The sequence below is a fragment of the Sinocyclocheilus grahami genome, unplaced genomic scaffold (genome assembly GCF_001515645.1).
Source record: "Sinocyclocheilus grahami isolate Dianchi unplaced genomic scaffold, SAMN03320097.WGS_v1.1 scaffold5.1, whole genome shotgun sequence".
Lineage (NCBI taxonomy): Eukaryota > Metazoa > Chordata > Actinopteri > Cypriniformes > Cyprinidae > Sinocyclocheilus > Sinocyclocheilus grahami.
The window spans coordinates 2,777,231-2,793,447 of NW_015505184.1; the positions used below are offsets into that span (position 1 = coordinate 2,777,231).

At 37.6% G+C, this 16,217-nt stretch overlaps 1 protein-coding gene across 1 annotated transcript in view; it reads right to left on the bottom strand.

Moving 5' to 3' along the window:
* Positions 1-16,217, bottom strand: part of LOC107585979 (cadherin-18-like) — a 43,712-nt gene that overhangs the window by 22,542 nt on the left and 4,953 nt on the right. The window contains exons 2-3 of the mRNA XM_016273184.1: positions 14,742-15,224; positions 99-393 (exon numbers count right to left, since the gene is read on the bottom strand). Of these exons, the coding sequence (XP_016128670.1) occupies positions 99-393; positions 14,742-14,972 (526 nt within the window). The 5' untranslated portion in view covers positions 14,973-15,224. The remainder of the gene's footprint in view (positions 1-98; positions 394-14,741; positions 15,225-16,217) is intronic.

Sequence of the window (16,217 nt, forward strand, 5' to 3'; positions counted from 1 at the left end):
ATAAAACCTACGCTCTCCTACCAAAATGTCCCTCCGTCCCCCCAGCAAAGCCCCAGACCCCCCCCCCCCGAGCCCGGAGGTCCTGACTGTTGGCTCACCGATGTCTGCCATCTCAGGCACAGAGGCTGAAAAGGGGCCATCTGGGAATTTAGGGGCGTTGTCGTTCACATCCTGGACCTTGATGATGAATTCGGACTCGGGTTCCACAGCTCTGTTGGTGAAGCGGTCGACAGCCCGAGCGTGGAGGACATAATGGCTCTTCTTTTCTCTGTCCAGGCTTTTCTTTGCATGAATGTCGCCCGTTAACTCGTTGATTGTGAATATGGTACCGGCACCTTCTCCGGAGAGTAGATATTGGACGGAGCCATCACCTTTGTCTGAGTTTGAGTGTAACTGAAAGTGACAAAGAAAAGATAGTTTTATTTTTGCAGCACTGCTATTTTGCCTTAAACCAAATGTAAATGTTCTATGGTGTTAAAACCATATAATTATTTATTCTGACACATCGTGCTATTCTGAAATGCAAATTATATGTGCAGTATTTTAGAAAGAGAGACAGTGGGATCCAAACCCTTGAAACCACATTGAAAATCTAGTTAGACAGTTGTGCAAAATTCAAAATTGAAGAACAGTCTTCCTTTTAACTGATTAGTTAGAATTTCAGTTGAACTGTAATTACAAGACGACACTAAACTAACTAACTATATATATATATATATATATATATAACTAAATACATATTTTACAGTTGACATTTCATTCATTCATCTATCCATTATGAACAATGTTCAAATTGAACTTTGCTTCTAGTTAAACTCACAGTTTTTCTTTTAATTTCAATTCATTGGAATTATACTTCCTTACATTCGGATTTGAACTGCAATGTCCTCTCTAGATAACTACATTCAAATTCTCTTCACATTCAGGAACTTAACTCAAATTTTAAAAGCATTCTCAAATAAATTCTGATAAACAAATAATCAATTTAAGGTTACGGTATACTTTATTGTCCCTGGGGGACATTTGTCTTAGGCTCAGAAATACAACCCCCATATCACATAAAACATAGTAGTAAGGAAAAATAAGCCACAGTACACAGCACAGTAACACATAGCATAAAAACGAGGAGAAAAAAATAATAATTTAGTGGTACTGAACATGTGACTTTGTACAAAAAGACAGAAGTTCTTGCTTCCACTGAAGCACAAGTTGCTCTTTGAATTTTCAAATCATGCTGGGGATCATCAAGTTACTTTTCATTATCATTATATTAAAATTTCAAATAAAAAAGAATAACATCGCAAAATAGAAACAATTTCCCTAGTGCTCTCAGACTTTTGGTCCCTAATTATAAATACAGTAAATTCATAGCATAGTTTTAAATGTCAGGCTTTGCATTTGTAAATCATCTAACTATAAGAAAACAAGAAATTAAATGACATAGACCTAGATCTAGAAATAAATGATCGAAGTCAGAAGACAAAGACTTGAAAACACTCCTGTCATAACCTTTATGGGTGATAAATGACATTTCGTACAGTTCAAGCTTTAACATCTTTTTTTATGACAAATCTATCACGATAATGACTGTGGAATAGAGCTGCACGATTAATCGGTAAAAGATTGCGATCTCGATTCAGACAACGACAACGATTCTCCCGTGTCTATTAAACCTTTGACAAAGTCTTACTGGATCATTCAAATCTGCGTGCGCACTGCCGCCGACACAGAGCAGTTACCATGTTTGGTTAAGAAACAGCTTCACAAACAGTATTTTCAATTACACAGTATTATTACACAGTCGTACAGTCATTCATATTATCACAGAAATACTGGGATGAAAGTTTATAATTCAGATATAAGATGTCTATGGTAGCGCGACCAACATAGAGCAAATCCGCTTTTGAAAGTAACTGCCACATAACGTTTGTGTCGATTGCATTGCTTCGCCACTAGGTGGCGAAAAGTGACTTAAAATTGAATCAACCATTTACTCAAGATAATCGTTCAACCAGTAGGGTTATGAGTGAGTCGTTGAATCATTGAGTCAAACAACTTTTTAATAATTTTAATATTACATTAGTGTATTAAATATATTATATTTTAAATCCATTTTACACTACCAGTCAAAAGTTTTTTTATGTTTTTTTTTTAAAAGAAGTCTCTTCTGCTCACCAAGCCTGCATTTATTTGATCCAAAGTACAGCAAAAACAGTAACATTTTGAAATATTTTTACTATTTAAAATAACTTTCTATTTGAATATATTTTTAAAATGTAATTTATTCCGGTGATTTCAAAGCAACTATCTGAAATAGAAATATTTTGTAACATTATAAATGTCTTTATCATCACTTTTGATCAATTTAAAGGATTAGAATCGTGCAGCTCTACTGTGGAATGTCCCAGCTCCCGTCAAAGAATGCTCTTGATTTGTAATTAGCATGCTCTTTAAATAGAACTCACATTACATGTACCAAACGAGCACAAGGATACCCCATGTGCTCCGAGGAACTATTTTTTTTGTTCACCCACAATTTCCACATACTAAAAGAGGTCTAAATGTATACCCGTGATATTACTCATTTTTTTCTCCATTGGAATATAAATCTCTCTTTCATGACAAATTTTTAAACTCATGGGTAAAAAGAGCATGGTAGACAGTGAAATGATACACTACACTACGACATTATGAGGCTAAAGCCTGTGGCTCCCAACCAGAACCAAATTGAGTTTCATGTGAAATACACATGCATCACAAGGGTGAAAGGATACCTCCTAATAAACATGGCTTAATCCCAGCACATTCATATTAGTTATGCAATAAAATATTCTGTAACAGAATATTGCTTTTACTGCATGCCTCAAGGTAAGAATATTCTGTGATGCCGAATATAAATATCCAAACAAGTATTTAGAATTTGCATAAGGAAATATGCAGTCTACAGCTATTATGCTGATCCTTCAAAGACCTCATTTTACTTATTTATTTACGCACTAGCAAAATAAGTTACAGCCCTTGGTCTGTTGACTTTTCTATATGTCTGACTTCTTATTCTTTCTTCACTTGCCAATAATCCCAAACAATGTTATCAAATTTTTCACACCAATAAAATCATGTGGTGCAAACATGCAGGAAAAAAACGATCATAGAGAGGACCCCTGCACCTTTTTTACGACAAAGCAAGGTTATACCCGATTTTTAAATGTCATGTGGAGCACCTCCCCCAAAACTATTCACACATAATTATTCACATATAAACCAAGATGGCTGTAAAGATGCTACAAGACCTTCACAACTAAATGCACTCTTTACTGTCTAGTCCTGGTCGTATTGTGAATTGGTGCATGTTGTTTAGAAAAAAAGCTTGCTTTTGTAATCAGAAACAACTTTTACATTTTTTTAAATTTATTTACTCATTAATTTTTTAAGTAATGATTGTGTACACTATACATTTATTTGAAATGTAATGGAAATACAGTATGTGACGTGTAAATAGCATGGGTATATTTGTAACAATAGCCAACAATATATTGTATGGGTCAAAATTATAAATTTTTCTTTTATGCCAAAAATCATAAGTATATTAAATAAAGATCATGTTCCATGAAGATATTTTGTAAATTTCCTACCGTAAATATATCAACACTTCATTTTTGATTAGTAATATGCATTGCTAAGAACTTCATTTCGACAAATTTGAAGGCGATTTACTCAATATTTTGATTTTTTTAGCACCCTCAGAGATTTTCAAATATCTCAGCCAAATTTTGTCCAAATAATGATTACTTTTTAATCATTGGTTAAATCACATGCCATTTTAGAGACATTAAAAACCAAGAGAAATTTGAAACCCCAAAAAATGTAAATTATATAAAAACATTTTCAAAACCTGTGTAGGGATTTTCTTAATAGGAATAGACCCTGATCACCCAGCACATGAATCCCATATTCTCGGTTGATTTCCTGTCAGTATGGTAAACTCATCTACTCATGAGATCGAAACTAATTCGATCAGGAGACGACAAAGCTTTCTTGGTATCAAGGACTGAAAGAGTTCATTCACAACCTATAGAAAATTCCCTATAATTACAAATTAATAATGAATAAATAAATGATACTGTCATTACACCTGTCTAAGAACATGTTCAAACAAGATTTTACCTTTTCTTTAGCATGGACACTCTTGTATGTAATTGACCCATATGTTTACAGAGATGCATCATGAAGGATAGCTTCCATTCATGTCAGCTTTCAGTGTGTGAAATCTGCTGACACATACTTCATTAGTAACACATATGCTATGCAATGTAATTACAGCGACACAAACCACAGAACAATATGTATACAAAACAGCAGAAAGCTTCAACTAGGGATGTACAGAAAGCTGGATGTGACCATCACCTGAAACTGAGAAGCACAGCTATTTTCAAGCCACTTATCAAACAAAAAATGCTACCATTTCAGTTGCTAATGATCACTAATGTGGTCTTGAAAAAAATGGCAATGAGTCTGATTCCCCCCCCCCAAAAGCAACAGAAATTGGCAGAGCACAGACCTTGGTGTGAAACCCCCCCAAAAAAACATTACTTGGCATGTTGCTGGCTTGCTATTCAAGCAGCTTTCTTTTTTCCCACTGTGTTCCCATAATTCTTGGCAGCCTGTGTAATCCCACCGCAGTGAGCAATTAGTGAGAATGACGTTCACCTTCCAAACCTTTTCCCCCTGGCTAAGAGGGGCATTCACCTTCACAGATATACAGTATATGGCAGGTGGGCCTGAAACAACACTATTTCTGGGGCCATTGCATTACCCACAAAACTTTGAGTATAAGCCTGTTACAGCTGCAATGCAGCAGGGCACATACAGTATTAAACCATACCAAAAATACACTCTTATCCACACAGCTAAGCCAGAGACCAAAACCAGTGCCACTGTTTAAGGATGCTCATATCCGCCTCTTTCATCCTGCTGTGTATCCTCATGTTCACCTGCTGCATCCAGCAGTATGAAAGATTGAAGAATCCTCCTACATTGTACTTCAAAAAAGAGTGACCCTTTTTTTTTAAACTTGCCTCAGATATTTATGGAAGCACCATTCAATACATCAGGTTGGGCTTGCTTTTGTAATCTAAAACAGCTTTTGCATTAACAAAGTAAAATGGGTAAATAAATAAATAAATAAGTCAATAAATAAATACAAAGTATTTTTTGGGAAATTGTTATTTATATAAAGTGTATTATTATTATTTTTATTATTATTATTATGATTATAAATTACAATAAATGGTTTGAAAACAAAATGAATGTTATTATTAAAAAGAAGAAGACATATATTATAACAATCTTAAAGGTGAAGATATAGAAATTCATAAGAAGGATATGAAATGAAATGGTTAAAATAGGGCATTGTGGTAAAAAAAAATCAACAAACATGTTTAGAATGCTCACTGGGATTAAAAATGATTTTAAGATTCAACATCCTGTGTGAAAAAAGTCACATAAAACATCAAGAAAGGAGGGGAGCAGATGAGTGGGAGATAGAATGCATTGACTCGTCCAGCAGAAGGTGTGACGCTGTTCCCCTGCACAACATTACCACACAAATGAAAGGCTTTGAGAAACCTGCCAGACAGATATAGACTCAAATCTGAAAGCAGCCAGCCCAGAAAATACAAATGCATCAAATGCGATTAATAGGATTATGAATGAAAGCAAACACTTGAGCACAATGGAAACTCATTAACCATTTGAAACAAACTGGGTGTGTTGCACATCTTGCATGCTAAGCAGTTTGATCCGGCTCGAAATGCATTCTCCTATTAAATTATAATGGTGACCACTGAGTGTTTGCACACCTTGTCAAACACATACATACTCACACCCACACTTGTCTACGCTTCATTCAGAGCTCTAAGACATTTTATTATGGTGCAAAAGTGATGCATTTAGATCCATTAGAGCACCTATTATGGGTCAGAAGCCTTTTAATGTATGCATGCTTGGAGGTAATGCTACTGAATCTTGCAGCATGAACATTTCAGTGCTTTAAAGCCACCATGAAATCAAAACTGACAATTCTTATTGATTTATGGGATATTGCAGAGTTTATTATAAATGATTAATCCATGCACGTCATTATTTTCATAAAATTCATGTACCCTCATAATCTTTAACCAAAATAAACTCCCCTCCCTGTTCCAGAAACAGTCTGAGAAACTGTTTCACTCGGATATGTGTCACAATCAGTGGTGTCCTGAAATAAGGCGGCGAAGTCCTCAAATTTTTTTATGCTTACCAGAACTTACACTACCAGAATAAAAATCTATTTTGTATTTTTACATTACCAATAAACAGTTATGTATTTTATTTATGAACTGATGTTCAGCTGTTCCAGACCAACAGTCATCAGAGCTCGGTAAACACTGGTCACAGACGCAGGGTTGTACCTCTAAATTTAACAAGCTGATTGATCACTAAAAAACCCACAGAGCATGTTATCTTGTTATCATTATATTGCTCATTCAGACTGATTCACGAACGCGCACAAACACAAGAGATGGGTTTTTATCGCATGAACCAATCATAGCCGATCAGAAACAGTCATATCCAATCATATGGCGATGGAGGTACTGCCTCCTCTCATGTGACTTTACCCCATTAATTCTCAGTTACCCCCCCACCAAACTCATGGCACACTTTAGGAGGCTCTGTTAAAATTCAATGGGCTGAGGGGAGGCGAGAGAGATGCGAACTCTTGCTGTAACTTTACCTGCTGGTGTCACTGTTGAACAGTTTTACTTTATAAAAACGAGTGATTTATATACTTTTGTCATATTTTGCAATATTTGCATTTTTTTCTAACCCTGTTTTTTTATTAGGAGGCACTGCCTCCCTTGCCTCCTCGGAGGAAAAGCCCCTGTTCACAATAGGGAAGAAAAGGCAATCACAACTTCCATTTCTCGCAGTCCACCCAAAAATGAAAACTTTCATTATTTACTCAGCCTCATGTTGTTCCAAACCTGTATGACTTACTTTCTTCTTTTGGAAAAACATAACAAAACAAAAAAAGATGTTTAGAAGAATGTTGGTAACCAAAATGTGTTACCAGAATTCTTAAATAAGTACTTTTATGTTCCACAGATGAAGGTAATCATACAAGACTTGAGAGTGAGTACATGACAGAACGTTCATTTTTGGGTGGACTGTGCCTTTAAGAGTGCATGCTAATGTGTGAACATATAAATGAGACTTTGAAGAAACAACGCCCTATATTGTCAAAACAAGCCCCTCATTAGAGGCGGCTTACTTCGACCGACCTCATTCCGACAGTCTTTTTAATATTCATAGGAATGTCTGCATCAAGAATGCACTAACATAACATATACTGAAAACGTCTCTTCTCTGCAGACATGACCATAATGCAGGGTTTGCGGTTACAGCTGCCGCAGACCTGAGAGCACAGGTTGCCTTGTGCAGGGGCTTGATAAACTGCCCACGCTACAAGAAGGAAAGGACTGATTAAATCAGGGCTCAGCCTTCGCCGCTAACCACAAATTAAAGCCGGCGTGCTGATGGAAAGGTCAATTTTACACTGCACCAAGAGCCCTTCATGTCAGAATAAGGAAGCGTGCATGGGCAACACTGAGTTTGGTAATTTGCCATTAGTGAGAAGGAGGTGAGCGGTTTAATGTAATCCTTCATCTTAAAAGCTGCAGTGACAGATATTCATCAGCTGGACAGACTCCAATAGAACTGCAGCGAACTGATCTCTATCTGTCTTCCTCTACTCCAAAGTCTACGCTACTGTAGATCCTCTCTAGTTATCACATGCTCGCACTAATGTGTGCTACCAGTCTGCTGGTAAAGAGATTAACAGAGAAAGAGACCTTCCAGAGCGCCGGCAGCTTGCTAGCTCTCTATTACAAATTTCAAAGCTTAAGCTGTTTGTGTGCGAATGCATCTCTTTCTGGATGTGTGTGTGTGTATGTGCTTTTCCACATGAAAAGGGAGCATTATTTACCACAGCAATAATCTACAGTATGAAGAACAAATTGTATCTGCTAGGCAAAAATACACTAAACAAATTTTGTGTTTTGCTGGGTTTTTTTTTTTTCAAACTGAAGACGTGCTAAAGTACGTGCTGGGAACATTTTCTCGTCATTCATTTGATATAAAAGAGAAGCGTGAATAAATCAAAGAGCAGCTGAATTGAACCTCATGAGACTGATGTGTCTCTCGCTAAGCCAGAAACTTCGTCTGCTATTGTTTAGATTGTTTAACCAATGGATACCACTGATGTATCACATCTACGAAAAGAATCATACAATGAGCATAATTCTACTTGACAAAAGGGGGAAACTAATTTAATATATAAGATTTTTTTTTCTTTTCTTTTGCAAATCATGATACAGTGTTTTGCTGAAGAGTTCAGTGGTGAAAAATGCATTCCAGTACTTGGTTAGTTAACTTTAGTTAACAATTATGTTTTGACTTAAAATTTAAAAACCTATTTTATATTTAACCCCCTTTTTGAGCCCCCTTGATTGAAAATTTGGTCTGCTGCAGTTAGACAGATGTCACTTTGCATGTTACTATCAACTCCATGGTTATTTTCATAGACTACAATCATATGCCACTTTAGTAGGAAAAATTGGCTAAAATTATTAAATGCAATGTGATGAAATACTGATTGAATTGTGAAAAGACAAAAACTATGATTACAACAAAAACCATGCCAACTTATTGAATTATTATTAATTAGAATGAATGAATAAACAAATTTAACATGGTTTATATCCTTCGCCTTGAAAATGAGGCAAAAATATATTAACCTAGTTAAAACATTATTAATTAAATAATTAGGGAACCTTAAAGGGGTCATATGACGTTGCTAAAAAGAATATTATTTTGTGTATTTGGTGTAATGCAATGTTTATGCGGTTTAAGGTTAAAAAACCACATTATGTTCCATATAATTACATTATTGTTTCTCCTCTATGCCCCGCCTTTCTGAAACACGTTGATTTTTACAACGCTCATCGTTCTGAAAAAGCGAGGTGTGCTCTGATTGGCCAGCTATCCAGTGCGTTGTGATTGGCCGAATACCTCAAGCGTGTGACGGAAATGTTACACCCCTTAACACACTGTGATGCCGTCTCCCAGCAGGACGAGACAAAGCTAATAAAACGCATTACAAATGAGGCATTTGTTGCATCCAGTGCAGACATAATTACTGATTATAATGACTTATACTGTCTTTTTACGCATTGCGTTGCGTATTGCGCTGCGTAAACATAAAACCATGTCTGCATTTGTGATCGGAGAAACAACAAGCCTACTCTACACTGCTCAAAACTCGCGTTTGAATCATCAGTGGCAAATTATTTAAATATAAAAAAACATACTTACAGGCTGTGAGTCAGAAGCGCCAGACTGTCCTTGCAAAGTTGGAATTGCCCAACTTTATAGAAACAGCCTTTGTGGCTCCAGACGCATTGTAGGCTACTGGTTCTGGAAACAGTCCTCATCCTCCATAAAATGCGCAGCACACATCTGAATATTTGGGTTGAACTGTTCTGGAACAGTGTTGTAAATACAACTGAACCCCTGATTTCTAGTTGTGTCCTCTTTTGGAAGGCCAAACAAAGTAGTTTCGCTTTCACAACGAAACACACAGCAACTCCACAACATGGCAGCGGCGGCAACAGCAATAATTAAAGTTACACCTTCTTTTTTTGCGTGAACATTTGGGCGGCGTTATGTAAATCTTCCCACATCGTGACGTAGACATGTGGGGGCATGTTAGAACGAGCCGTTTTAGGTAGGAGTGGTTGACTCTTAACTTTTATAAAAAATATCTCTTTGGATTTGAGACTTTAGTCTTTGCAACTTTACAGATCTTCTTTATGCTTCTTTAAGCACATTATTCATGTGCTTTTTGAATTATACCATAAATTCTTCTAAAATGTGATGACCAAACAGCAAAAAATATTGCTAGTCTACAAAGCTCTGCAGGTGCTGAATTGTTTTTCAGCCAACACATTTCAGGATAATTTCTTTCTAACTAAATATACTCTCTGTATGCTCCATTTCTAACCCACAAAACTTGGTCCCACTGAAATTTCCCATCTGCTTTTATAAAGTGACATAGTTTATGTTCCTATCACTAGATATTTGAGGACAGGCAGGGTTTTAGTAGAACAGGTCTGTCTGGGCCCCCAAAACCTTTTTTTGTCTGACCACTGAAGTGGAGAGAAGAAAATATGGTGGTCTGGAGGGACCAGGCAGAAGAAGGTGTGAAAAAAAGAGTGGAGAGGAGTGTGGGAGGCTACTGAGAGCCTCAACCCATTTCTGTCACTGCAGTTTAAGAAGGCCTGAGAGAAAATATTCAGCTCACTCAAATCTTTTACAGACAGGTCACACCACAGCAGCACAAAATTAAGTGGCACCCATGTGAGCAGAACAAGGGCACTGTTTGGCTTCATGTTTTGCAGTTCAATACAAGTAAGAATGTTGTCACACTGAGTTTCCTTTCTTTTCAATGTTAGTCAAAAGTCTCCCAGACAGGATCTAACCAGGTTTGCTCTGTTCCAACATGAGCTCCATTGAATTGAATCCACTGACTTTTAAAGACTAAGTTTAAAAAGACTACATATAGTGTGACTAGTCTAGTCCAATTCCTGATCTAATGACTTCTATGAGTCAGTTTTTCCACAGAGAATCAAAATTGTTCAGCACAACTGGTGTAGTTCCAGTTCTTCTCAGTGGATCAAAATCATGCAGCTCGACCAGTGTAGTTCAATTACAGAATTATTAGGTTCTTTTCAGTGATTCCATTAGTCCAATTACAGAAAGACTGACTCCTATGAGTCAGTTCATTTCAGTGAATCAAAATCATGCAGTGCGGCTGGGGTGGTCAGACTCCTCAAAGACTGACTCTCACGAGTCTGTTCTTGTTAGTGAATCAAAACCAATACAGCACAACCAGTGTAGTGCAATTACAGAACAAATGATTCGAATGAATCAGTTCTTCTATGTGAATCAAAACCATACAGCTCAAACAGTAGTTCAATTACAGAAAGATTGACTGAATGAAAAAAAAACTCTTATAAGCCAGCTCTTCTCTGTGAATCAAAGTGATACAGCTTGGCCAGCATAGTCCAATTACATGACAAAAACCTCTATTGGATACTGTAGTGAAAACCATATAATGCAACCAGTATTCTAGTCAGAGAAAGAATGACTCCTTTGAGTCAAAATTATACAGCAGGACCATTATATTCAGACTCCTGAACTAATAACTCCTGTAACTCTGTTCTTGTCAGTGAATCAAAATCATACAGCACAATCAGTGTAGACCAAAAAAATTAATCGGTACTTCTAAGGGAATCAAAACCATAGAGCACGACTGATGTAGTACAATTCCCAAAATAATTACTTTTATGAGCCAACTTCTTTTTAGTTAACAAAAATCATACAGCACAACTGGCGCAGTCAAATTCCCCCCAAAAAAAGTCAAATGAGCAAGCTTTTCTCAGTGGATCAAAATCATACAGCTAGACCAGTGTAGTCCAAATACAGAACAAATGACTCTCGAGTTGAATCTGTTCTCGTCAGTGAATCAAAGTCATACATAGGGTTGGGTATTGTTTGAATTTTATCAATTCCGATTCCGATTCCTCTTATCGATTCCGATTCATTTCGATTCCCAGTTTCGATTCCAATGTAGTTAACTAATGATATCAAACATTTATCCTGTCTCTTTTTTGCAAACCATTTATTGGAGCTGAATACCATGAACAAAAATAAACAGGCTACATTAAAACTCTATAAGAGCTGTTTGTGTGCAAAATAGAACTACATGATTCTGGTTAAATTGAGTTTTTTTTTTCTTTTTTCCCCCCCAATGGAAGTTGTGGTTCCCTCGTGATGATTCTGGAGAAAACACATTAGACAACTAACCAAAATCACATGTAATTTATGAATGAATGATTCAATGACTCACTCAAGATGTAGCCTACTTGTTTCATTACTGGATGAATCAGCGTTCTTCAACGAATCTCTTGTATGATTCAAAGACAAATACATTTTAACAGCCCCTTTTCGCCACCTACTGGCGTAACAATGTAATCGATAAATCTTCATTTGAAGTGTCAAATTACTTTCAAAAGGTGATTTACTCTATTTTAAGCACTACCGTACACATCAGAGTTTATATCTGAACTATAAACTTTTATCCCAGTACTTCTGTGATTTCAATATTTGTAACACAGAAATAATAATACTGTGTGGTTGAAAAGACTGTGAAGCTGTTTCATTCATGACAGATGACAGCTGCTCTCTTTAGGTCAATGGCAGCGCGAACGCAGATTTAAATGTTCAAATCACACTGGTGTGATTTTACACCAGACGGATGAACCAAGTGATCACAACATTGATCGTACACGTCAAAGTTTGAGGAATGAAACAGACGAATCATTGTAATTTAGGAATAGAATCACGTTGGTGTTTGAATCGTGTTCGCGATCTTTAACGATCTATTAAATTGAAGTGCTCTGTCATGTAGGTGGTGACACCTCTCTTGCAACATGTTTAGCTATCACTGATATTATACTTAGCTTTTTTGGCTTCTGATCTCAAATGTAGCCAAACTTTGGAGCACTTAGATTAGCAAGCAAGGTCCTGGCAGATCGCTAGGTCCGGTCCTCGCAGATGAAGAAAAAAAAAGCACACAGGAATCGATAGGCGGAATCGAAATTTTAATTTGACAACAAGTATCCGATTCCTGACCTTAAGTACCCGGTTCTGGAATCGGAATCGATTTTCGATTCCCAACCCTAATCATACAGCACAACCAGTGTAGTCCAATTACATAACAAATTACTCGGTATGAATCGGTATGTAGCATTTGGACCAATCAGACACACAACTATTTGTTATATTTAACAAATAATATCAAACGCCCCCTCACCTAACCAAAGGGCCAACTAAGAGGGTCTATGGACCCTTTCCCCGAAATGCAACTAACACCTTAAAAGGGCAGAACAGGCCTCTGGTTCCATGGCAACCAAAGACATACCATCTGATAAAACTAGTTTTATTGCTTAAAGGAATGCGGGCAGAGCAACTCTCCCTCCATGTCTCCTAAGGAAAGACACATAATGCCCATAAAAATGGACTCTGATGTAGTCTAATTCCCAAAAGAATGACTTTTATGAGCCAGTTCTTTTTGGTGAACAAAAATCATAACAGCACAACTGGTGCAGTCAAACTCCCAAAAGAATAACTCCAGTGAGCGACCTAGACCAGTGTAGTCCAAATACAGAACAAATGACTCGCGAGTTGAATCTGTTTTTGTCAGTGAATCAAAATTGTATCAAAACCATATAGTGCAACCAGCAGTCTAACTACGGGGAAAAAAAAGACTCCTATGAATCAGTTCTTCTCAGTGAATCAAAATCATACAGTGTAACCAGTGTGATCAAACAAATGATTCTTAGGAACCATCAAAATCATGCAGCCTGACTGGATTAACTGGATTCTTGAATGAATGACTCATATGAATGAATAGGCCTAACTTGTATCCTTGACTAATTTTAACTTTCAGCTTAAGACAAATATTTAATATTTTGCCAGTAGTATTTTGAATGAAAATAAGTAGTATTATTCTATGAAATACATTACCCCATTTTGTTTCTTTAATATTGTTGTACTAGCTAAGGTCAATTACTGAACTGTATTAATGTTATCACTAAAATAATGTAAATTTAACAGTTGTAAATTTACCTGTTATTCCCATTACAATTGGGAAATACAATTTCTTTTTATTTCTTAAAAGTACTAAAATAATCACAAATGGAACCGTTATACAACTGGAATCATTTCTCATGCCTAGCACACATGAACACACATGTATTTACACTCAAGTGGGCAGATCTGAAGCAAACCTGACCAATGGTGCTGAGGAAACATGGCACACACACTTGGCTCAGTTCCTGAGGGATGTAGGCATAGACAATTGATGGCTGCTCAGTCATTTCTTCATAAACTCTGCTATCTTCATGTTAACCTTCACCTCACTGAGCCAATGTCAAAAGCTGTCAGTGTCACCCTGTATTATTCCAACCCATGAAACTGCGGTTTCATCTGCTCTGACAGAGCTGGCCAGTCTTCACAGAACCGAATGGGCAAAATAATTGATTGTACTGCTCTTGATGTTTATAAGCTGCAGAGTGATCTCTGGAATTTTTCCAGAGTCCCAAAATATAAGGTACTCCATATGATCGTCATATGAATGTGTTACCTTGTGTTTGAAGACAATGAAATAAACAGAAGCAAAAAAGGGCCTCGGGATCCTTGTGTTTGTCTATAGTTGACAGGCAAAATAATTACACTCTTTTTAGCAGGATGGATGTAACGGGTCAGCCTTTAATTTGCAAGCCAAATCAATTTTCTGACAAAAACATGCTGTTCGGAGAAACATGGATATTGTTTCTGATTAGTCACCTGCACTATTTACTCGCTTCCAAGAAAATATGATTACAAGAACACAGTGACATCGCACATTTTAATTACAATCCAAAAACATGATGCACAGCCATTTTCTCTGGTTAAAACAGCACTCTTTGGAGAAACTATTCGCTCAACAAACCATACAAAACACAACAGCTCAGTTTGTTTCAGATAATCACCTGATTCCCACACCTGCACACAGATTGAAACAAAAAAAGGGCTCTTACCTTCCCCACATACTGGGCATCCGGCCCAATGTGCTCTTCCAAAACGAAGAACTGATTCCAGATCCAGCCTCGCTTGGGGCGGTGATGCGAGTCCTTGTCGCTGTCGGGCAGTTTGGTCTGGTTGTGGGTGAACGTGGGGCTGGGCGGCGAAGGGGTCCCATAGCTCCTCTGGAGCACACACAGGCACAGCAGCAGAGGGGACAGACAGGCAGGGCTGCTGGCTGCTCTCATGTTAAAGAGTCGGAACGTTTGAACTCCTGCTCTCGCTCACCCAGAGGTCTCTCTCTTGTGGTGGGCGGCTCTAGATGCCGATCGGACCAGTTCGCAGGGCTTGGCTGACGGCCATGGTTTAAAATCCTGTTGTCGCTGAGACCCGTCGGGCGGCACTCACATCGTGGGCCGAGAGCGAGACGTGTTGATTCGTTGGGGAGCCGGCGTCCACTGGAGACTCACTGGAGGCAATGGCAGATATCCACGAAACATCTGTGTGAAAGAAAGAGGACAAACTGTACTTTCATGGGGGCGAAATGAAACGCAGCCAGCGATTACATTTTAATTCCACTAAAAATTTAGGATTAGCTGTTGCCCGTGAAGATCTAAGATATGAAAATTGGCCTAAAAGCCCATCGCGATCTTGCTGTTTGTGGTTCGGTGAAACATCTAATACATTTTTGATGGAACAGCTGTTCTAGTATAATAGGAAGGATCATGTCTGCTGGTGCAAGGGACGTGTAATGAGAGCTCCAGCATTGTGAGTTTATTCAATTGGCTGAACGGTATTCCTGGGATCAATGCATGTCCCTGGTTACCTCGGCAAAGAAGCTGATAGCTCTCCACTCCTCTGCCTCCCTGTCAATTCAGATTTGTCACTTGTTGAGGAGAAGCTCCCTCATACTCTTCATTCCTCGGCGGCATGAGGGTTACTGACATGGACAAGTGAAATACCTAGCGCTTTAGGGTTAGTCTTCCTCAAACCTAATAGAAATTGTGACAAAAAAAAACAGACAAACAAATAAACAAACGACAGTGGAAACACTGCAGGGTTGGCATTTCCTGTCACCTTAGCTACATCTGAACACTTCCTTTCCAAGACATGTTTAAAACAGTCACAGTAATGCTGAAGCCATGTCCCACGGGTCTAACATTATACGATCGCAATAAATATTTCATGGGGCAACACAAACTGACAGTGAGATATCTGAGAGACTCACTTTTGTTTGTAAGGGAAGATGGAATATGTGGCATGTGAATGCAACTTTAATCTATCAAGAACCTCACACTGTTTTTTGTTTGTTTTTGTTTTTTTAACGAAATTTTGCATAGAGTGTATTTGAAGGCAATATTCAGCATTTCAAGAGCTGCATTTGTTATGTGTATTCAACAATGCACATAGGTCGATAATACAGTAGCCGAAATAGTATCCGTTGGAAGTAATGAATGAATCTAAAACAATGCGATATGAGTCTGAATGCATTT